The sequence below is a fragment of the Bombyx mori genome, chromosome 4 (genome assembly GCF_030269925.1).
Source record: "Bombyx mori chromosome 4, ASM3026992v2".
NCBI lineage: Eukaryota > Metazoa > Arthropoda > Insecta > Lepidoptera > Bombycidae > Bombyx > Bombyx mori.
This window is the reverse complement of record NC_085110.1, coordinates 8,699,240-8,723,512: the sequence shown is the minus strand read 5'-3', so window position 1 is coordinate 8,723,512 and position 24,273 is coordinate 8,699,240. Positions and strand designations below refer to the sequence as shown.

At 33.9% G+C, this 24,273-nt stretch overlaps 3 protein-coding genes across 4 annotated transcripts in view; 2 read left to right on the top strand and 1 right to left on the bottom strand.

The window, feature by feature from the left end:
- The first annotated feature begins 2,274 nt into the window (after nt 1-2,274).
- On the top strand, nt 2,275-7,399 carry LOC101743942 (actin-related protein 2/3 complex subunit 5-B). The gene is made up of 3 exons (XM_062668222.1): nt 2,275-2,415; nt 2,976-3,047; nt 4,068-7,399. The coding sequence occupies exons 1-3, from the start codon at nt 2,275-2,277 to the stop codon at nt 4,305-4,307; spliced, it is 453 nt and encodes a 150-aa protein (XP_062524206.1). The 3' UTR covers nt 4,308-7,399.
- A 2,255-nt stretch (nt 7,400-9,654) lies between these two features.
- Nucleotides 9,655-10,823, top strand: LOC101743693 (uncharacterized). Its single transcript, XM_004929248.5, has 2 exons — nt 9,655-9,806; nt 9,968-10,823. The coding sequence occupies exon 2, from the start codon at nt 9,974-9,976 to the stop codon at nt 10,595-10,597; it is 624 nt and encodes a 207-aa protein (XP_004929305.1). The 5' UTR covers nt 9,655-9,806; nt 9,968-9,973; the 3' UTR covers nt 10,598-10,823.
- LOC733065 (timeless) overlaps nt 10,818-24,273 on the bottom strand; it is a 28,529-nt gene continuing 15,073 nt past the window's right edge. The window contains exons 10-17 of one of the 2 annotated variants that reach the window (XM_038021741.2): nt 18,912-19,110; nt 18,501-18,718; nt 17,490-17,959; nt 16,789-16,989; nt 14,575-14,752; nt 14,129-14,230; nt 13,514-13,642; nt 10,818-11,639 (exon numbers count right to left, since the gene is read on the bottom strand). In XM_038021741.2, coding sequence (XP_037877669.1) covers nt 11,468-11,639; nt 13,514-13,642; nt 14,129-14,230; nt 14,575-14,752; nt 16,789-16,989; nt 17,490-17,959; nt 18,501-18,718; nt 18,912-19,110 — 1,669 coding nt within the window. In that variant the 3' untranslated portion in view covers nt 10,818-11,467. 2 annotated transcript variants of the gene reach the window in all.

The window sequence follows — 24,273 nt, the reverse complement described above, 5'->3', positions numbered from 1 at the left end:
TTACATATACCTGGTTTTGAGGATAAAATAAGAAAAGTTTGGAAAGGTATCCCTCAGGGTTCTGTTCTAAGTCCTCTATTATATGACATTTATACTTTCGATCTCCATTTAAGTGTTGATCCTTCCTGTTCCATCTTACAATATGCAGATGATGTCTTAGTTTACTCTGCTAACCGTGATATTAAAATAGCAGCGGAAACTCTTAACGATTCATTAAACAAGTTATCATCCTGGCTCTCTGCCCAAAATCTTTCGTTATCTAAATCTAAAAGTCTCATAGTTGTTTTTACGCGGAAAAGAAAAGTTACCACCGTAAATATTTTTGTTGATGGAGAACGAATACCAGTGGTTAAAGAGGCGAAATTTCTTGGTCGCATTTTTGATTCTAGTATGAACGGTGACGCTCATATCAACGACATTGTAAGAAAATGTGAGAAAAACATAAATATTATGAGAGCTGTAAGTGGCGTTTGGTGGGGGTCTCATCCTAGTGTACTTAGGTTAATGTATAATGCTTTGGTACGTAGTATATTAGACTTTGGCTCCATAACTTTTTGTCTTGAAAACAAACAACCTCTACATAAATTAGATTTATTACAACATAAAAGTCTCAGGATCGTTATTGGAGCCATGAATAGTACTCCAATAAATGCTTTACAAATAGAATGCTCTGAACCGCCGCTATCTTTGCGTAGACAATACCTTTCTGATAGATTTATATTTAAAATTCAACAATATCATGGACACCCCTTAATTTTGAAACTACAAAATCTTTGTGAAGTTATTAATGGACGAAATGCTTTCTGGCGTAACCGGAAAATCCCTTACTTAGTTTCTAGCTATAGAAGATTTTTAGAACTACGTTGTTCAATTCATAAATTTCAATGCCACTCAACTTTTTCATATGATTACGAGACTTTAATGTTTGTACCCGATATCAAGTTATCAATAGATATCCAAAAAGGATCAAGCTCGGCAAACTCAAAATTAGCCTCCTTTATTAAAAACTTAGAACCTAAATCGGAGGATTTCTATACTGACGCGTCTAAATCCGTTTCCTCGGATGAAAAAAGCGTAGGAGCTGCTTTCTTAAGACTCTCGTCAGGTCATTTTCGTCTTTATAAATATCCACATCTTTCTTCAAACTTTGTTGGAGAAGGCATGGCTGTCCTTGAATGTGTCAAATATATAATTTGCAATAAAATAGAGAATTCATATATATTTTCTGATTCATTGAGCTTTCTTCAGTCTCTTTTATCAAATCCATTTAAAAAGAAACCTCCTTGTCCGCTTTCTCTTGAGGTAAAACTTAAATTAAAAGAATGTCATGATTCAAATTTACGAGTCACATTAGCATGGATTCCTGGCCATTCGGGCATCCAAGGAAATGAATTGGTAGATTATTTAGCTGCTATGGCCGCAAGGCAGGGTAATACATATATTGACAAAGTGTATACTCAAGACCTACTAGAAAAGCCTCGGGAGTATCTTTTAAAAGATTGGAACTCCGAGTGGGAAAAGTCTTGTTTATCAAAAGGTGGACGATATCGTCGTCTTCATATCAAAATTAATTTAAAACCTTGGTTTTCTAAGTTTAATTTCCCAAAAAAAGTAACATCTACCATATCGAGATTAAGATTTGGCCATTGTAGTTTACCCAGTCATTTATCGAGAATTGGTGTCGTTGACTCAGACGCTTGTGAACATTGCAATACCAATGGAAACATCGAACATACATTATTTGAATGTGTCAAATACAAATCCAAACCACTTTATGAATTCCTTATAAAATTTCGTGCTCCTCTCCCTTGTGACTCCTACACTATACTTTCCTTTGTTGATTTCAAATATACTAAAGCTCTTATTTCTTTTCTAACCTTCCATAATATTTTATTATAATATCTTTTCTTCTTTACATTACTATATTTTACTATATGTATATATTGCCCTAGTTCCTCCTATACCGCCTATTTCTAAAGTCCCTGCTCCTATCCCTCTACACTGGAATATCATGGCAACTTGACATTTCAAGATGAAGTTACTATGTCGCCTTTGGCTGACTCGACTCTGGCTAAAATAAGCTTCCGAATGAAGTTTGATCGCCATATTGAAGAAAAAAAAAAAAAAAAAACCACAGATTCTTAATGATTCATTGTATGTCTTATCTATGACTAAAGCTCATAGAAGATAAGTAGGCACCTGCCCTACAAATAAATAATTATTGTTTATTCACATACATATTAATCTAGCAAGGTTTGAGCTACTTTAACTATCATGGCAAAAAATACTTTAAGCTCAGCATTCCGGAAAATAGACATAGATCAATACAATGAAGACAACTTCAAAGAAGACGAAGCAGAACAAGCCGGCCCTACTGGACCAGATGAAGGCGAAGTGTGTTCGTTGTTAAATCAATATCCTTTTCAACTATCGTCTTATTAATATAAATTGTAATTGTATTTTCCTAAATTCCATGTCAAATTAATACTCCAATGTTTCAATTCATTTTTCTATTTTAAACTATCCCTTTATCTTTATACATTTTACACATTAAATTTACTTTAAATTCCTACTTTTCATGTCATAAACAAATTTTGTGTTGTTAGTGTTGGTGGCACTTTTTTTTATTTCAACCAGGTTTGATTACTCTACTTCATTGCATAGTACTCATTTATTAAATTACCTGTAAAACATACATCTTCAAAATTATTTCTCAAAGCAAACAAAACTGAAGTCCGATGTGTAATGTGATCAATAACTTGAGTGGGGATGATTTCTATTCACCAGATTCTATCCAGTTATCATCACCTTTTTTATTGGTATCACATTACACATTAACTAGTTCCCTGTATAAATGCATGAAAGGAATTTAATTTCAGTGAGATCCTACTCCTACATCATCCAAAATTAAAATTGTACTTATTTTGATGAATTGTGTTGTGATATAAAAATAAATTTCTTAACTTACAAACACAGGCAGACATATTGATGCACTCAAGCTAGTGTTAAATAATGCTCCACTTGGATCATCTAATCAACAGGTAAAGGTGAGTGCTGTTCTAAATTATGGATACAGTAGAGATTCAGTTGTCTGGATCAATATATGAGGTCAGTGTTCCCAAACCAGGATAATTGGATGTAAGAAAACTGTTGTATATATAAATCGTCTGCATAAAGTATACATACAGCATGAATATTCATTCTTCTTTTTCTTCTTTCCTATTACCCTCTGCTGGGGTGTAGCACCCGAATCAAATCCTTAATATAAATATATTAATATATATATTTATTTTTAAGAATATTCATACTGTATTTTATTGTAAAAAATGTTTTTGTCTGTACATTTATGTTGTGGGTCCCCGAAGCATTAAATTAAATGAATTTGGTCAAATTCTCATATTTCTATGAAGACCTAAAAATATTAACATTAATAATTTTCAGTTTGCTTAATGAGCATTTGTTATCAAAGCATAAATTATAGACTTTGTGAAGAACATTTATAATTTTCTGAAAACAATCTTGAAAGAATTGACCAAATCTATATTGAATGACATTCTTATACCTTTTTCATTTCTAAGTTCCACAATGTGAATAAATTTGTGTGTGTTTTTTACTTATAAACTTGAGCCTTTTCATACAACAGAGGACCAGATATTGGATACCCAGATTGCCATGTGTAAAAAACAACAATAGAATGCTTCCTCAGCAACATCACTCTGTAGTGACTACTGCCATCTTGCAATTTGCAGGTGTAAAATATGTAGTTTATTTTTTCTATCTTATAATGTAGAAGTATCCTATATTTATTGACTAATATACAGCCAGTTTCACTTTTGCCATTGATTCATTAAGTTTTAATGAATTTTACCATTACTGATGCACATGTCACATGGGTGCAAAAAGCCACACAAAGAAGTTCAAATTGGTAATTAAATTATAGAGAATCCATATAACCAAAGTTTGTAAAATTGGGTTTCTTGTATAATTGGGTTTTCTTTTCTTTTGTTTACACAAAGTTTTTTAGAGATGAAATAAGAGGTAACTAAAATGTTTCCATTGTTTTACAGGAAAACGCATTAACTCTGACTTTGAAGGTGTTGCTTGCAATCAAATCTGCACAAATAGAGGAAGCAGTTGGAAGTTTGTCTTTAGATGATATAGATAATCTTATGAAGTATATCTATAAAGGTTTTGAATTTCCATCAGAGGGTTCAAGTGGCCATCTGTTGTTATGGCATGATAAAGCATACAGTGTAGGTGGTCTTGGTTGTATAGCAAGAGTTCTTTCAGACAGAATGAGAGTGTAATTATTATAAATACTACACGGCTCAACCAATCAATGAGACCTTTATCCTAAACTTTAAGGAGTGTTGGTTTAATTTTTTTATCTGTTTACAGAACGATTCATGGTTCAGTGCGTCTAAATTTTATTTATTACTTAACTGTGTAGTTAAATGGTTAATAAAATTTATATAACATTTAAAATATCACCCCTGTTCATTGAAATGGTAACCGAAATCCAAATTAGAAAGGAATGTTAAAACGTGACTTCTAAATACAGGGTGGGCCAGAAAAAACACTTTTGAATTCTGTTTACTACAACATAGATTACAATTCAAAGTTTATTATTTAATTTTGAGATATAGGATATTTGCAATCTATGTATCTATGTCAAAGAACATCGTCAAGATATCCACCAGATGGACGAGAACGCAAATTTTGAATCACTCGTCTGCAAGTCCCTTCTAAAATCGCCGCCATACCTTGACGAATGTTTTGTTTTAATTCGTTGAGGGTTTTCGGGTTATTCAAGAATAACCTGCTCTTCAGATATCCCCATAAAAATAAATCTGGGGGCGATTAGTCAGGGCTCTATTGTCAGTGCTGGCCTGTTTTTGAAATCACTTTCCCAGCGAACATTTCCCGTATGACGTCCATGTTAGATGTGGATAGGTAGTTCCAACTTCTGGAATAACGTCCACGAATTTATACCAGCAAGTTTTTGGGAGCTCTAGCCCGAGTAAATCCCTCAGCATACCAACATATCGTTTGGAATTAACAGTTACAGCTTCACCGCGAACATTTTCAAAGAAATATGATCCGATCACAACTCTTGCTGATACTATCATATTTGTTTGTTCACAAATCCATTCATGTCAAAAGGTGTCTCTTTTTGTGATGTTGTGATGATGTGATGTGAATGTTTTTATACTGAGAGAACTGGTCAAGCATCAAAGATGCAAACTCAAGTATTTTAGTGAAGTCAACTTCCTTCAGTTCTTGCACCAGTTGAATCTTATGTGGATTAAGTTTCAAATCACGTGACAAGATTCTCCTTAAGCTGTTCGGGTAATCCCCAAAGTCGAAAAGCTAATCTATGTTTAATACCATTCGTGAAGTACGCGGGCGAACTTAACGTTTTCTCGGTAATGTAGAACCGGTTTGTTGAAATCTCTTTAGCCACTGCTTAATTAAATTGGTGCTTGCATATACTCCGCAAATTTTATTCAACTCTAAACAAACCTCGCATGATTACGTTGGAACAATAATTATCGTAAAAAGCTTACACGACGAACGCGGGTTGTTCCCCAGTAAAGTGACTCATGGCTACTAAAGTTAAATAAAATGTGCAAACGGTGGTAGGACCTCTTGGGAGTCCGCACGGGTAGGTACCACCACCCCGCCTATTTCCGCCGTGAAGCAGTAATGCGTTTCGGTTCGAAGGGTGGGGTAGCCGTTGTAACTATACTGAGACCTTAGAACTTATATCTCAAAGTGGGTGGCGCATTTACGTTGTAGATGTCTATGGGCTCCAGTTACCAATTAACACCAGGTGGGCTGTGAGCTCCTCCACCCATCTAAGCAATAAAAAAAAAAACGAAGGATACCTATGTCTCTCCCGTGTGAAACTAATTAAAAATTAAGGTGAATTTTATTAAGGCCTACCCGGTGCTTTGGGCACTACAATGACATGTAGAAGGTCATTAAACTTCGTAATATTTTTTAGGCTAAATCATTATACCAAACGTGAATTGATTCAAAATTGCGTAATGTAAAAATAAATAAATAAATAATAATAATAATATAGGACGACTGTAAAATAAGGAAGTCACAAAAATTCAATTTTACAATTATATTAATGTGTATAATAATTTATGGTAAATTATTACGGTGATATAATTTCTTGTCTTTTACAATAACGTTTGTCAACAAATTACCAATATACAAAAGGTAATTTATTGTATCCATGTTTTCTACATTTCATATTTCATGTCTACGTTTAAATAATATCTTATTTGTCAGTATTACACGACTTGTATTTTTACTAAAAAATAACTAGCTACGTAATGTTATAATTGAAACAACTTTTACTGTTTCGTCTAGACTTTAACGTGTCATTTCATTTCCTGGAAATATTTGCTATAGAAAATATGACTACAATATTCAAATGTCGACGAATAACACTTTAGTCTTCCGTGACCACGAAAACTGCAAAGCATTCGATTAAACCGTAAAAGTAGTTTTGATTATATCTAAGACTCGAAAAAAGCGAAGAAAATACTATATAATATCTTACTTGTCCCATTATGATTAATTGAAATGTAAATTTTACTGTTTAAAGGATTTATTTGTGAATGGCAACATAGAAAAACACAACGGTTTTTTCAAATTTGAAATATGAAAAAAAATTGTCAGCTTCGAAGCGTGATTCGATTTTACACTTTAGTGTAATTTTCATTGAATACACAATAGGAAAAGTGGTTAAATGACCGTATATATTATAATGCTGAGAGCATGTAAATATTTTTATCTATATTATTATTTTTATTGATTTAATGAAATATACATAAAACTACGTAAGCAAAACTTGGGCTGTCACCCTTTATCAGATACGTTTAATACCATGTTACGAAAAGTTTATATTCTACTTTATAGATTGAGAAGCCAAGCAGAATTCAACATGATTAGACTAAAAAATATACAAAAAACTGTCAATCCAATGTTAAAAATATAATAATAAAAATGATTACATTCAAGCAATGTATTAAAATCACTGCTGTCTGTCAAAATTTTCTAGATTAACTATATAAATATAAAAATATGAAGTCGCTATATGTCGCTTTCTGCTTAAGAAATCCCTAATCTTGTTTAATAAACAGTATAACATTTAATTTCGTAATAAAGCATTTTTAGTACTAGGCATTAAAGATTTCAACTTAAAATAATAATTATAAAGTAATTATGATAAGTATGTATTCTATTCCAGTTTTAATATTATTAAAGCAATTTTACTTACCGTTCAACGTGTTTCAATAACAACTTATGTAATTTTTTTTATTGTCTTCATTTTCTTTCATGATTGTAAGCGTGAGTAATAAAGTTATACTTATATACGCCATGCTATTTGTATTATTGGATCTTATCTTGTTCTTTTATTAATTGGCGTTATTAACGCGTACCGAGTCTAGTAATGTGTCCTTACTTATGCCATGATTATTTTATCCGGCTAGATAGTTGGAACAGCCACACATAGAAATAGACTATTAACTTCGCTGATGTATCTAGATGGTTGACGAAAATTCCGTAGTGGAGAACACTGATAAAGATATGTATATATATATATATATGTTAATGTGTGTGTATATATATATACACACATTACAACTTAACATAAATATAAAAATGGATACACTATTGAATTTACCGTTTTGGGTGTGAACACAAGATTCATTAAGTATGTTGTGCGAAAAGTCGTCAGAGGCTCACTTTTATTTTTATTGAATAATAAAATATATTGTATGTATACATATCTATATAAAAACTAAGAAATTAAAAATATTAACTGCAAATAAAAATAACAAAAAACATTGGCCATGTCTCCTCAAATGGAGCAATAAAATTACATTTTTTTCTAAATAATCTAGGTTAAAATGTCAATTTCAACAAGGTACGCACGCGCACGCTAAACAATCAAAGAACAGGTTTTTAAAAAACATTAATTGATATGTGCATACCTAATTACTTATAACGTCAAAGACAATAACAAAAAATATTAGCAAATAACATAGGTATGTAGTATGTTCCTACATAATATAACTGGTAACAAGTATCAGAATTTGGAAACGAGCCGTATCCCTCTTATATGTATTTTAATGTGCTAACTTTATGTGGAGAGACTAGTGTTCTTCGTGTTTTATGAGGAGTACTTTAAGATTTTATTTAAGAGTATCTTTCTTAATTTGGGGAATAGTGAAGTCGAAGACAGTAACTTCTTATATTCTCACAGCATCTGGACATACTCCTTATCATATATTCTCATCTAAATCTCCCATTAATTTGTCTCTATTGGTCTTCTTCTTTTTTGTCGTTTCGCTCTTGTCAGAACTTTGTAGTCAATATTTAATATTGTTGTTGGCAGGCGAAGCAAGCCTTACGACTTTTCGGCATTGGCCTTTTTTTTTTTATTGCTTAGATGGGTGGACGAGCTCACAGCCCACCTGTTGTTAAGTGGTTACTGGAGCCCATAGACATCTACAACGTAATTGCGCCACCCACCTTGAAATATAAGTTGTAAGGTCTCAGTATAGTTACAACGGCTGCCCCACCCTTCAAACCGAAACGCATTACTGCTTCAGGGCAGAAATAGGCAGGGCGGTAGTACCTACCCGTGCGGACTCACAAGAGGTCCCACCACCAGTAATTACGCAAATTATAATTTTGCGGGTTTCAATTTTATTACACGATGTTATACCTTCACCGTGGAAGTCAATCGTGAACATTTGTTGAGTACATATTTCATTAGAAAAATTGGTACCCGCCTGAGATTCGAACACCGGCGCATCGCTCAACACGAATGCACCGGACGTCTTATCCCTTAGGCCACGACGACTTCTCAAAATTTTTATTATTTTGCAGTGGCTCTGGCTCATTAATACAGTGGAGCACATAATAAGTTACAGTGGTAGAGCCCATTTCCGCGATGTAATGACATTTTCCGGTCCGAAAGGTAGGCATTTTTAATGCATAGAAAACTTTGACCTCACCTCTCCATATAGACGGTGTAAATTCATCTACGCTACGCAATTTTATTGAAGTGAGCTCTACTCAATTCATGTTGCTGTGCTCATAATATAGAACGATTTACTATGAGCGTTACCTACCTGAAAACAATAAAAAAGTAAGAACTAACAAAATCCAATAACTCCTAACGTATTTTTGATTTACTCGCTGTTAGTGATCAGTGACTCTGACTGCACCATTAAACTGTTATGTATTAAACATCACAATTTATTTTGGCAAAACCTTTTTTTAACGCTGGGGAATCCGTTTACGGATACCCGGTCTAAGGTATAAGGATAAGGATCAGTGGTATGTGTAAATAATTCCTTTACAAATAATCTGCAGCAGAAACAAGTGCAATGACTACTATCACTTTTCAACTCATCTGTAGCTGCAGGAAGGAAAGTAAACGTTAACCGAGACCGTTTCTCATTACAGAGGGAATGTTACATATAAAAGCGAGTAAATACACTTTACTTTCGACAGTTTTTTGACTGCATCGTCGCTGTACACTCGCCTACAATGATTTTTATGGTTGGTACTTTTTAAATTGACCTAGTTATTGTCGGATTGTTATTGTTTTTTTTTTTTTGCTGAATTATGTCAATATTACATCAAACGCAGTTACATAATATTGTCAGTTCCCGTTTTTGCACTCTAGTAGTTACGTGACGGAGATTGTTTCACGAAACAACCACAAGACAGTGCTTTATTTTGTTCCTTTAATTATTTTGTGTTTGTGTGTGGTTGGTTTAATGATGTATTTAAATTATCCTTTGATGTTTCTACCATACTTATATCATTTATGAAATATTTTTGTACAGCGCTAATGCAGTATTAAGTACACTATGAAAACATTTTGTTACTAATTATTTTAATTAATACATTATCTATATATTTTTTACAGAAATTAATGGTTCTGCTGTGTTACATATGGTGCGCTTTCGCATCTCATCATTCACATACTATCCCTGTGGAAGGTTATGAGACAGAACTACAAGACCTTGGACAACATGTTGAAATACCAGAAACGCCGGTGAAAGTGATCAAAATTACAAAGACAATTGCTGTTAAAATTCCAGTGCCTTATCCAGTGAAAATAAAGGAAAGGGTGCCTTATCCAGTGCACGTCGCTAAACCATACCCCGTTCCTGTACCGCAAATTATTAAAGTTCCACATATTGTAACACCGGGGAATGGACATAACAGTCATGAAGCATCGGAAGATGGTGTACAAAATAATTCCTATAATGTTCAAGAAAATCATGAACCATCTGATGGTGGGCAGTCGTATAGGCCTACGTCAAATATTCACTCCTTTGAAGGCAGCCCCAGTTATAGTCAAGATGCAGCCCAATTTAGTGAAGAATATGCAGGGACGCCGTCTGGGTATAACGCTCCAACATATAGCAATTACGGTAATTCTGGAAACGGTGATAATACTTTTGAACATAACCAATACGAGCAACTGAGAGACTTCCTCCCTCACAATCAAGGCGCCGCGCATTCGGACGGAGGAAATAGTTATTACCATTAGTATTTTCCTGTTTTAAATTTCAATACAAAGTTTTGTTAAATAATATGTAATTGTAATATGTAATTAATCTGCCATGTTCATTTACATGTGATGGAATCAAATGTTCTTGGATATCAATGGCATATGAACGTTTTTATAAGCTTGTTTGTTACTCTGTTTGTTACTAGATGTGTAATGTATGTAGGTAATTATTTTTGTTGTAAATTATTAAACAACTGAATTCAGAGGTATATTTTTATTTCGATTAATGCAATTCTATCAAAACTATTTGTTTACACTACGTTTAAAGGTCTAACACAACACAACAAATTATAAAAAAATAAACTATTATTAAATCTATTGAAACTTCCCTTATAGCTGTGTGTTCGCATAGTCACGAGTTACAACGTATAGAAATTCTTATTTAATTATACTTTAGAGTGCACAGAAAAAACATCAGAAAATAACTGTGTGTTATATAGGTACACGAGGTGAGTTTAATTCGTACATGAGGTGAGCTCCAAGTAAACCAAAATGAAGAGTAAATGGTAGGTGAAAAAGTGTACAACAACAATGAATATACATAATTTTTTTTTTTTAATAGAATACATATTATTATATTATTATATAAAATTGTTACTACGTACTATCAAAATGCATTGGTTTAAACACAAAAGCTAATCTGTTTTAATAATAATGTAATAAACACGTTGTAGTTGCACTAACTACAACACATTTGGAATATATATTTCACACAGATATTTTTTTTTTTTCAAAATAGATAGTTATTTTAATTACGATAAAATTAATATTAGGTATATTTTATTAAGATTTATTGAGGTAAAATTAAACAATATCGTTTCGACAGCTACTTATCCACTACGTATGGAATCAGAAATTGGGCGCAAATTGTACACGCGGACGTTTTAAGTTGCCGGAGTCACTGGATTCAGCCAAGTTGTTGACCTCATGGACAGGCCGTAGTACCACTTCCGGTTTCTCGTCTTCATCCGAAACGTACATTCGAGTGAGATCGGACGCCACCGAAGCTGTTTCGCATACGCTAAAATAAAAATAAATATTACATCTCATCCCATAGATAATACACATAAATTAGTTATACCTAGTTGAGCAACTCAAGCACTCAACAAAAATGTTTACGGGCGTCGGCCACTAGATGGCTTCGCTTCTATTAGTTCCTCATTACTCCTGTAGATAGCAGTAACATATTACCTATCCTGTTATTTTTAATGAAGGCTTTTGTAAATTTTCAGAAACCACAAATTGATAATAATCTATTGATATTTTTAAAAAAAAAAAGTCAATTTGTCTATAACAAATAAAGACTTGTATGTTTTTTGTCTGCGTTTAATTATACAATAATAAAATGCCTTAACTTTGACAACATATAAGCTTAGGGGCATCCGCTACGAGATATCGCTAGTTTCGATACAAAAAATGATTTGTCTTAAAGTATCGCAGTTTCAGGGCCCTGTCTCATTCGTAGACCTACAAAATGACAATCACAAATAAATCTTGTATTATATTTCTGTACCAAGACAAGATTTTTATTTGACTTTACTGATAAACCTGTGCAATCTTGAAAAGCTTTTAAACGCTTTGAACGCACTGTTGTAAACGGATTTAATTGCGTAAGTAGTTCACAATCAGAAAGTATCTCGTTCACTTCTTTAACGCGTTATTCGCTTTGTCGTTGTGAACATACAAATGGACAATTACTTGTCACGGTCTATTTACTTCCCTCTGTACTCTTAATGTGTTTAACAGGGTCTGAACAGAAGTTTGTATAATAAATTGAAAAACTTTAAATCATATATTTTTAAATATAATTCTACTGAACGTGTATATATCACCGAACTCTTAAACGGTTGGACCGGTTTGAAAGATTTTTTTGTATGCGTATTTGAGTAGCGCCCTGGATTGTTTAGATTCACAAATCAGCCCGGCAGATGGCACTGCAGTCGGTATCTAGGCTATTGCATATATGTATCCACAGGACGTCTGTCGGGTTCACTATTACTCATATATAATTTTATTTGACATTTTGCGTTCCGGTTTAGAGGGTTAAATACAGCCAGGCCCAATTATAATCTAGAGTTTGACCTCGTATTCACGTCTATGAGCTTTGGTATCCATTGAACAGAAGATCGCTGTGAGCTAGTTTTCATATGCTTGTTCCTTAAAAAAATATGTTGAAATTTCATATTATTGGCACCCAAAGTAGGCGGACGTGAGATTTGTTGGTGAATGCTAGACGTCCCTCGCGAACATTCTTGAAGCCATTCCATTAATGGCTACAGTCAGTTGCTGTCTACCGGTCATAGATATTTAAAGAAGAAGTAGAGGTCATATTTTAAACTCGATCTAGGACGACGCTGCCAACGATGGAAACTTAAAAAACCGATTGCCGTACCTAAAAAAGATTAATTTGAAACTAATAAAAACAAACGATTATAATTCTATCGAACGAGGGGCTAATATTCTATCCCAGAAACACATTTTCGAGCCAAGAACAAGTCTACTAAGACCTCGAATATGCTTAAGGAATGTGCAGTACATTCGAACCGCGAATTGAAACAGGGCTCCTAGTTAGTCGGGATCAGTCACCGTTAGACCGACGAGGCCATCAAAATACATTTGTATATCCATGATTTTTTTCAATTTAACATTACAATATCAGGCAATTATAATCAGGCAATATTAATTGATTCTAAATTATAATATTATATATTTAAATTTACGATGTTTTTTTGAATAACCTATCAATAAATTTGTCTAGAGGTGATTGTGGGTAGTTTAACAAAAATGATTTATTTGGTTGATTTAAGCAAAAAATAATCCCGATGCTGTCTCTATGTGGTCCCGATGCTGAAAATTTTGAGGTATACATGAAGTATTTTGATATTTATACTATACCTGTTGTTGTAGTACTCTGTGTCGGTGATGTTCCCACTGATGGGCGGCGCGGGGAGCGACTCCGACGGCTCGCTCGACGGCAACTTCATCACTACATCAGGCTGTATGTCGCCTTCCTCCCCCACTAACCTACTCGATGCGAAAATCATACGTATTAAAATAAGGGTTATTTTTTAACAAAGGTTTTGTTTTTTACTCGCGGTACTATTCAAATTTTAAAAATTGAACGGGTAGCGGCTCCGCGGAAAAAATAAGACAGGATGGAGGTACGTACCCCTGCAAGTACACAATACGCTTTTCGACAAATAAATTCAAATATGCCCGATTTTGGTACCAAACTTTTCTAAATAAATATCTATTTAACATTTTTTAACGAACGGCTTCTAAGATCGTGTAATTTAATCGAATCGTAAATTTTTACCTTTCTTATTTAGTTACGAAATGTTGGGAGCCCACGCAGGTCTTTACCATTTTCCTGCGTATTTATTGGCGTAAGGCCGTCATATATTTGAAGATAGCCGGTAAATTTACAATGAATTTGAATGAAATGAATGAATGAAATAGACTTATATATATATAAAGATCAATATTCTCCACTTTGTTCGTTATACGCACCTTCCTAAATTCAATGTAATCTTATATTCTTGCGACTTTTTAACCACCTCCAACCAGTTGCGTCTTTCGTCATCTCTTTGCGTACCGAATGAAGTGCCAGGCCTAGAAGCAGATTGAGCTCGATAAGGACTTGAATGTTATTGGAACTTTTCCTCTTCTATAAATTTTTCTTTCAATTTTTATTTAACACCAAAATAATGAAACTCGGGATTTTTTAAAAACTATAAACACATATGTTTCTTATAATATTGCTTTAAATACGATCGAAAGATACCAAAATATGTTACTATTCTTAGGTAACGTTTATTATTAAGTTATTAAAAAAGTTTCCAACGTATATTTTAACGTGGTTGTAACAATCTTAATAAATAAGTTCAATAATAATTAACATATAATATAGAATAATATTAAATAGATAGATAGAAGAAGAATGTGTTCGTTCTTACATAGGCGTAAAGTTGACCATTGTGGCGAGATGCTTTTGTTTGTGCACTTGATAAATATTATCAGAGGTTTCCACCATAGTAATATCTTTAGTATAATTCGTAGTTAAAACTATAAGATTTCGATATTTCTCGTGCGTCATACTATTCTGTAGGTCGTCTATATTGAATTTCAGCGTTTCTAAAATTCAAATACACAACAAAATAAAGTGTCAGTTTCCAAATAGACGGTACAGAAGCAGTGGCGTAGCTACTCAGGGGCTAGGCGGGGCAGTGCCCCGGGGTCCTCAAGCTCAGGGGGCCCTCGAATCCTTACCAGAAATCTCGATCGAACTGAACTTTTGGAAATTTTTTCCCATTTTGAAAATAAAGATGACAGGTTGCAACCCCACTTTAATCATGCCAACTCAGTTGAGAGAAATTCAAAAGTGTTGCCTAGGGAATTCCCCTAAATTCTTTCTGTAGGTTGGCAGTGTTATCAATTTCACGGATAGTGATTTGTGCGTTTTATTATTCATCGATGTGCGTTTTATTGTGAATTCAAGTAAAAAAATTTATTCGAGAACGGTTAAGAAATTAATGCTGTATCGGGGGTAAGTAAGCTAATGTCAATAAACTTTTTTGTACTGGTCAATATAGTGGTTCAATTTTATTTTATTTTACCGCTCATATTGATGTGCATCAAGTCAATAAATCGTGTAAGTCTATAGATTTAGGCTACAGCGCATTGTAATAGGTTGGGGAAAAAGTTTCTTCGCATTTTTTAAGAAAATTCACAACATTTTTTAATATAGTTTATTTACATTTAACTAAAGTATGTAGGTACCCTTTTGTTCGATAACTTTTTGCCATCTTGTAGGTAGGGACATGATCCCATTGTTATAGAAATTTTGGGGCTTCTGATCAAAATACCGCGACAATTGGTTTTGGCAGTCCTCTCGTGATGTTAACCTGACACTGCCTAAAGAATTTGGAAGAGACTGAAACAGGTGGAAATCTGAAGGTGCAAGGTCAGGGCTATGCGGCGGATGTATTAACGCCTCCCAGCCAAGCTCTCTTAATTTTTGCTGAACGGCTAAAGATGCGTGAGGTCTAGCGTTATCATGATGAAAACCACACCCCTTCTGTTGATTAATTCCGCCGCTTTCAACTTCTTGCTTTAATCTCATCAGTCGTTCGCAGTAGAGTTCAGAATCGATGGTCCTGCCTGGTGGTAACATCTTATAATGAATAATGTCCTTTCAATCCCACCACACACACAGCATCACCTTGTTGCGAGTTAACCCGGGTTTCGCCAGTCTGTGAAGCCTGACCGGCCTTTGACCACGACCTTTTTCGCACGTTCTTGTCGTACGTGATCCACATTTCATCACCAGTTATCAGTTCTTTCAAAAATGGTTCGGTTTCATTACGTCGTAATAAAGAATCATAAGTGAGTACACGGTTCATTAGGTTTCCTTTAATGAGCTCGTGAGGTACCCAAATATCGAGCTTTTTTGTGTACCCAGTTTTTTTCAAATGCGCCAAAACTGTTTTGTGTTGAATTCCCAGTTCTTCAGCTACGTTGTAACTACTGATATGCCGTTCTTGCTCTACTTTTTAAAAAATGGCATCCATTTTATCCGTAATAGGGCGACCAGAGCGACGTGCATCTTTGACATAAAAATTTCCGGATTGAAAACATTTAAACCAAATTTATGCTACTCTCACAGACACTGCACTAGGTCCATAAACATCGCAAATTTTTTTCGCGACTTGCATTGCATTTTTACCTTTTTTGTAGTAAAATGTTTAAATGTATCGAATTTCTTCATTAGATTCACTCATCTTGAAAGTACGAAAAATAAATAAAAATCACACATTTTACTAATTTGAATTTGGAATTATCTTCTTTAAAATTTAAACTTTTAATGATATCAAAAGCAGCCAGATAAAAATAGATTTTATTACAAGTTCATACATACTATAATGCGAAAAGACTTTTCCCCCAACCTGATATGGTGTTACTGTTTAATATTTTTATTACCTGCCCTGGAGTGCATAAAAAAGAGCTTAAGTAGCTTAGCATTTCTAAAATATTTGTATATTTCATATTTTTATTTAATAAAACCTAATCAGTTTACATAACAGTGGGGCCCCATTTTTTAATTTGCCCCAGGGCCCTTGGTTACCTAGCTACGCCACTATACAGAAGTAGCATTCATTCCAAATACTCACTTTTATCGATGGGCGCTATCTTTCCGGCGACCTCGAAAAGAAAATCCGCTGTCCAAAAATGAGGAATTCTTATAAACACTTTCCCGGAATCGACGGGCATGTGGAAGCCGAGCTTGTGTAACAGCTGCAGAAACTTCAAGTCTTTGCAGATACTGGCTTGTCTGCAGTTCCACGGCACCAGTGGAACAGATTGGTTGAACACTAAAGTGAAATAGTGAACTGATTACTTTTATTAATTAAAAAAAAATACATGTGTGCAATTCACACGTGGTAGAAGTGAAACCTTCAAAAATTAAAATACAATTATCCTAAATGCTTAAGTATATGTAAAATTTTGTCATTACTAAATGATTGTAAATCATCTGTTATAGTAATAGTATAAGGTAGCGCCCTCTGGGAATTGATACTTTAACTTCACATATAATCCTAAATTAAAATTCACTACAAGAGGTTTCATACACACGTTAGTATTAAAAAATCTCATAGATGGCGCTGTATTAAAAAACTCTCTATGGTCTTATTTTTTCGTTTCATCGAGTTTGAAATCACGATTCTAAAGAAGTTTCACTTAAAAAAAACCTAAGCTACTTCATGGCTTTTTTGTGCAGGTCGCTAAAGTTCAAGTTAAAACATTCAGAAGGTATGTTAAATTACATCAATTTGAAATAAATTATTTGGAGTCGCGTTAGATAATTACTCACGCAATGAATGGCAGGACACTGGCGACAAAGACGGAAAGTCCGATTTCTTCTTGAACAATTCAAAATTGAGTAGCTTGCAGTCAGCTTGGTCGGCCAGGAATTTAGTGGCCGATTTCTTCTGGATATATATTTTAGCGCAGCAGGTATCCAAAAGTACTTTCTGTACCCAATCTAGGAAGTTAGACTTCCCGTCGTTCGCCAGCTGCTCGCATAGTTTGCCGATCTCGTCGTCTCTCGTCTCCTTGTTTAGCTCTACAGTTCTGGTGTTCCACTGTTTTTCGGCGTTCAAAAACGTCTCAAATTTATCTTTATCAATAATGTTCTGTTTATACAGCTGTGTGATAATAGATTGTCTAGATTTAAAAGTTCCGTAATCTTTGAACAACTTCACAATCTCGCCGATAACATCGGATAGAGAATTACATTGCATGTAGTTCCAATTCAATGAGCTTAGTTCGTCTTCTGTCCACCTAAAAGCGTAAGGTATTGACTTTGTAAGGACTTTACGCAACAAAATTCTTCCAAATTAATATACTGTACAATTTATTTTTTTATGTTAATATGTTTAAATGTTCTATTCAGACACCACGTTGAACCACCACGAAACATGTGCTCAAAATCTTTAGTTGGTTTTTACAACGAAGTAAGCAGGACTCGGGTTTAGATCCGTGCGGGTTCACAACATGCCTGGCTATCGATTTTCTAGATATCAAGAATGGTAGGGATAGTTAACTAGGAAAATGCACCAGTAATACCAATCCAAGAAGTCCTAACTCTAAACTCCTACCCTCCAATGAATAAACGAAGAGTCAATTATAAACTCCGGACTCTGTCTACCAGAATCTTCTTATTTGTATCAACGTAAACAAGAAAAAATGGTAGTAATTTGACTGTGCCCATGGAATTGCCCATTGTATTCAAGGAAGACGGTAACCACTTGCATACACCACCGACTTATTTGACTGCAAAATAAAAATGACAGACTTTTCAGTAGGATAATAGAATGCTCACGTTTCCACAGATGCGTTACTGGCGTTACTAATTATGTTATTCTTCTTGGCTATATCGTCAGTGCGCGGACCAGCGACATCTTCCGGCGTCGTGACAGGCTTCGAAACTATTTCGTCGTCAAAGTTCTCCGTGTCAAGCCTAATGTCAGCCATGGTTTGTAACGTGTGCGGCTTCTTTATAAACGTATTGATCACGTATTCGATTAGATCGGACCAATCCTTGAATTAGAACAATTAAAGTGAAAACAATGATACCAAAAAAAAAAACCAGTAAAAAGTTCCGATAACCTTCTCCTATTGAAAACACGCCATTTACAATTTGTAAAATTGCTATATGTTGTGAACATGTTCCTTTTGTGTAAGAACAAGTTAGTTCGTGGAAAAATGATGAAATATGACCATAAAAACTTACATCGCAAATTTCGAATTCCGATTTCCAAATCGAAGTGAACGTCTTAAGTATCTTAGGTTGGAACAACGTTATCAGGCTTTCTAGTTCGCCTCCCGCGTGGTGCATTACCGTGAAGATACAGTCGTTCACAAACTCTCCGTTACTGGCGTAATCCTCTAGCAGCAACCCGTATTGGTACATTATTTCGGGCGTAGCGAATCTATAGACGGTTCAAAATTATCAGTTTGTAGATAGCTTATGATACTGAGGTAATTTACGGCAACTGAAGTTTTTATTTTATTGCATAGATAGATGGATGAGCTCACAGCCCACCTGGTGTTAAGTGGTTACTGGAGCCCATAGACATCTACAACGTTAATGCGCCACCCACCTTAAGATATAAGTTCTAAGGTCTCAGTTTTTACAGTAAAACAGCTGCCCCACCCTTCAAACTGAAATGCATTACTGCTTTACGGCTAAAATAGACAAGGTGGTTGTAATCTAACCGCGCGGACCCACAAAACGTCCTACCACCAGTAAAAATCCTGGTAAATATCAGTAAATATAAAGATCGTGCTAAGAACACGTTAAATAATAAATAAATAATACTATACAATAATTAATTAAATACTGGGTGAGTTTATATAAAAAAAATATCGAATTTATTTTTTGTTTCTTTTCAGGTGACTAAGAGTGATAGTTAGTTGTCTTTACTAATTTAAGATGATTCTTTATCACTTTTAAATATGTTTTTATACTACTTTAAATTCTTCCCACATTACGTTTCGCACTTATCACGAAATGGTACATGAAGATATTAGAGATCTCTTAGTACTTTTATGGTTGGATTCGTGGTATGAGTTGTCAATAACTTCAACAATGCTATTTCTCATAATAGATAAAATTATAAAGTACCAAAAAATATATATTTTTTCGGTGAAGTCGCTAATAGTGCTTCCTTATCCATACAGTTCAACACAATGTTATGGAATGATATGTTTTGTGAGACCTTGATAAGCTTTGCCCTTGGGGAAACATAGCAGTCAAATCACGGAGCCCAAGTAGAGTAACCATAAATTATGCTAAATCAAACAAAATATTAGACTTTAATTAACTATTAATTAGGCAACCAATTAATTGTGATTGGCAGTGCTCCACGTCAGTCTTAGGTAACTTTATTGGAAAAGCATGTTTCCGCTTATTATAAAAATTCACCCATTATACCAATACAGAATGTGTACGTTTAATAAAGTAACTAGCTTTCCTTTGCTTGCGTGGAGTGAAAAGAACTGATAAAAAATATATTATTTCTTTGTATCCCTAACTATATACAAAAAAATTGGTCTAAAATAGTACATGACCAAACGTCATGGAAACATAAAAAATCGACCTAGGTAATTTTATTTTTGTGTCAGTTCCAACATCTAACGATATAAATTTTTCCAGGAACCTATAAATGACGATAACTTAATTGGGTTCCAAATTTGTTTATTTTATCGACAAGTGAAAACTAAATGGGAACTGGTTAAGTAGTAAGTAGTAGCGAACAAACAAACCGATTGAAAATAATTCTATTATGGTTTATGTTCTATTAATCGTCTTTAATTACCCTTTCTATTATTTTTTTACTTATCTTCAATGTACAGGCACACTATACTTAGTCTGGCCATAAATACTGTTTTTTTTTTTTTTTTTTTTTTTTTCTTTTTGGACCCAACACCAAGTGTTATTTGCCACTTTCAAAATAAAGGTTAGGAAGCAAAAAGCAAATCAGAAAATATAAGTTATATAAGGTTTAGGCAGGAAAATTGGATTAGGATTAATATAATTAGGAAGAATAAATAATATATATAATTATAATTTTAGTTTAAAACTGTTGAGGAATAAGATAATAATTTTATAAATAACTGGGTCTACTGTATGTAATAAATAAGGTACAGATATAGGGAAAGGAATACTAAGTGATGATAAAGAACTATATAGAAGTGAATGATCAAAAAGGGGACATGAAAGAATAATGTGATTTAAATCGCCAATGTCCGCACCGCATTCACACTTATTGCTATCCAGCACTCCGATCGTCGCTAGATGAGCCGGACTACATGTGTGGCCTAATCTCATCCGTATCAAACTGGAAGTCTCATGGCGTTTAAAATTATATTTGTAGAACCATGGTTTGGAAGGAATGGTTGGTTGTACCCTTCGGTAATATTTCGCTTTATCGCCATTATACCACTGTGCACTCCAAGCATTATTCAAATATGTTTTAGGGAGGCTAACTAAATCATGACTATAATTTTTGAAACAATAAATATCACCACAATTGATAGCCTCGTTTGCAATTCCATCAACTATTTCATTTCCTTTAATTCCGCAATGGCTAGGTATCCATACAAATGATACTGTAAGATTTTGATCCATACATCTCATTAACAATTTTCTGCAGTCTAAGAGAATAGGGTAAATAGGTTGAGATTTAAAAGGAAATTTTGCAAGAGCCTGTAAAGCACTCTTTGAATCGGTTAGTATTAATGTTTTCTTTATTTTAAATATCAAAATGTATTCTATGGCCTTGTATATTCCAAAACATTCACCAGTGAACACTGATGTTTCAGATGGTAATTTTATCTTTTCAACTATTTTTGATTGCGAATGATAGACTCCTACACCAACACAACCTTGAGGGTGTTTAGAAGCATCTGTATATATATGGTTATAGTCATTCCAATCTTGGTCTATTACGAAATTAAAGTTAGTATTTGGTTGCGGTTGGTACTTAGAAACACCCATGTCAAGATGAATATCCGGCTTTAAAATCAATGCCTTATAGTTTACACAAAATAGACGGAAAATATGAGAGTGATGAGTTGGAGTTTGAATAGACAAATATTTTCTATAGCTAATTATTAAACATGGTAACCGTTTATGTTTCCAAAATGAAGAGGATTCTATGAGCTCATTTAGAGTTTTAAGTTTGGTAATAATGTGATTATTTTGGATTTGTAGGGATTTGAAAACGAATTTATCCGATAAATATTGACGTCTCAAATGAAGAGGAGGATCAACACATTCTACCTGTAATGCTGTAACAGGACTAGATTTCATGGCTCCAGTGATAATTCGGAGTGCTTTAGACTGTATAGAGTCTAGTTTTTTGAAAGCATTCACATCCCCTGGTTGAAGTAAAAAAGTACCATAATCTAAAACTGATCTTACTATGGCATTATATAAAAGTTTTAAATTGAATGGGTGGGCACCCCACCATACACCGGCAAGAGAACGCAAGATATTCATATTACTCAAACACTTGTTTGTAATGTAATTACAATGTTGAATTCCATTCAATTTTGAATCTAAAATTAAACCTAAAAATTTAACATGACTATTTACAGAAATTAATTCATTCTCATACAATATATTAATTGGAGGAAGAGAACGTTTTCTAGAGAATACAACAATAGAACTTTTGGAGGCAGAAAGGGAAAGTCCATTATTATCTAACCAAGATTTAAGAGTTAGAAATGAATTCCTAAGGGATAAGCAAGCCTTATGTATGTCTTTATTGCAAGTGTACATAAGGAGGTCATCAGCATATTGAAGAATTCTTACTTGATTTCCAAGGGTCTCTTCCAAATCACAAGTGTATATATTGTATAAAATTGGACTTAACACAGATCCTTGAGGGAGACCTCTCCATAAAGTTCTAGATTGTTGTGAATCTGAGGAGGTAGAGTTTAAAATGATAGTTCGATTTGACATTATAGTAATAATCAAGTTAGCTAGTCTAACAGGAACCCTTATTTTCTGTAATTTGTAAAGGAGTGTAGGAATATGTACATTATCATATGCAGCAGAAATATCCAGAAATCCAGCTACAATAGATTCAGTGTTTGAGAAAGCTACCAAAATATCCACTATAAAGATAGCAAGATTGTCCATTGTGCTTTTACCCCTTCTAAATCCGTTTTGACTGTCACTGAGTAAACTGTTACTTTCCACAAACCATTCTAATCTAATTTTAATTAAATGTTCTAAAATTTTCAACATTACAGATGAGAGAGCTATGGGTCTGTATGACAATACATCTGATGAAGATTTACCCGGTTTGAGAATGGGTAAAATAATTTGTTTTTTCCATGACTCTGGGATAACACATGTAATGAACATAGAATTTATGAGGTTGAGGTAATATGTGAGACTAGAATCACTCAAATGGGCAAAGAAAGAATAAGGAATCTTATCATCACCTGGAGCAGAGTCCTTAAGATTCGAGATTACCCCCTTCAGTTCATTAAATGAAAAAGGTAAATCAAAATCTGAAACTGGATCTGAACATGAGAAAGGAAGGACAGACGGAATAAGAACTAAACATTCTTCTGGAACATAAGGGGGAGCTAATTTATCAAGAAACTTGTCAGCCAGATCATAAGGCAAGTCTTTGACTGTATTTTCTTTATATGCAGATCTAAATCTTCTTATTTGGTTCCATACTTCAGAAGGTGAGATATTAGGACAAATCGAAGCACAAAATTTTTTAAAACCTTCTCGTTTCTTTTTTAATAAAAGATTCCGAGTACTATTGATGCTTTCTGTTAGAATATCAAAATTTTCTGTAATAGTTTCTTCTAAATATAATAATTCGGCTGCTTTTCTCTCCTTTACCGCCTGAGTGCACTCCCGGTCCCACCAAGGAGGAGAAGGAATAAAAATACCAGAAGGGCTTTTAGAAGGGAAAACTTCATCAGCTGTTTCTATAAAAGCAGAAGCTAAAATTTTTGCTTGTGCATCGGAATCTAAGTTATTAATATTTTCACAGTTGGCAAGTTTAATATCCAAACGCGATTGAAACGTTTTCCAATCCTCATCTGTTACTTGAGATAGATTGTACTTTATTGTAGACTTATGTTTAGAATGATCCTTAATTACTATGTTATTGTTTGAAAATGAAATAATAATAGGATAGTGGTCACTTCCATAACTTAATTTTAATGTTTCCCAGGACAAAGACGGCACCAGAGATGGGGAGGAAATAGATATATCAGGAGCACTAACAATTTGATCAGGGCCAGTTCTACGAGTTGGACTTCCGGAATTTAAAATACACAAATTCTGTTCATTAACAAAATCAAGAATTATATCTCCAAATTCATTAGATATTGAGCTTCCCCATGTTTGATGGTGAGCATTAAAATCACCCATTATTATGATTGGTCTAGGAAGATTTAAAATAATATTTATAAACTCTTTGTAAATTTCTACAGAAGGGTGGGGAATATATACACTAACTATACATATATTATTTACAATGACCGCAATAATGGATAAACCAAAACTATGATCAGGTATATCTACAAGTTTAAAGCTAAGAACACTATTTACAAGA

Excerpts from the sequence above, each read along its gene's own strand:
- LOC101743693 (XM_004929248.5), top strand. The coding sequence starts at position 9,974 with ATGGTTCTGCTGTGTTACATATGGTGCGCTTTCGCATCTCATCATTCA.
- LOC101743942 (XM_062668222.1), top strand. The coding sequence starts at position 2,275 with ATGGCAAAAAATACTTTAAGCTCAGCATTCCGGAAAATAGACATAGAT. Across the intron at positions 2,416-2,975 it reads TGTGTTCGTTGTTAAATCAA|GGCAGACATATTGATGCACT; the intron begins TATCCTTTTCAA and ends CTTACAAACACA. Across the intron at positions 3,048-4,067 it reads CATCTAATCAACAGGTAAAG|GAAAACGCATTAACTCTGAC; the intron begins GTGAGTGCTGTT and ends ATTGTTTTACAG.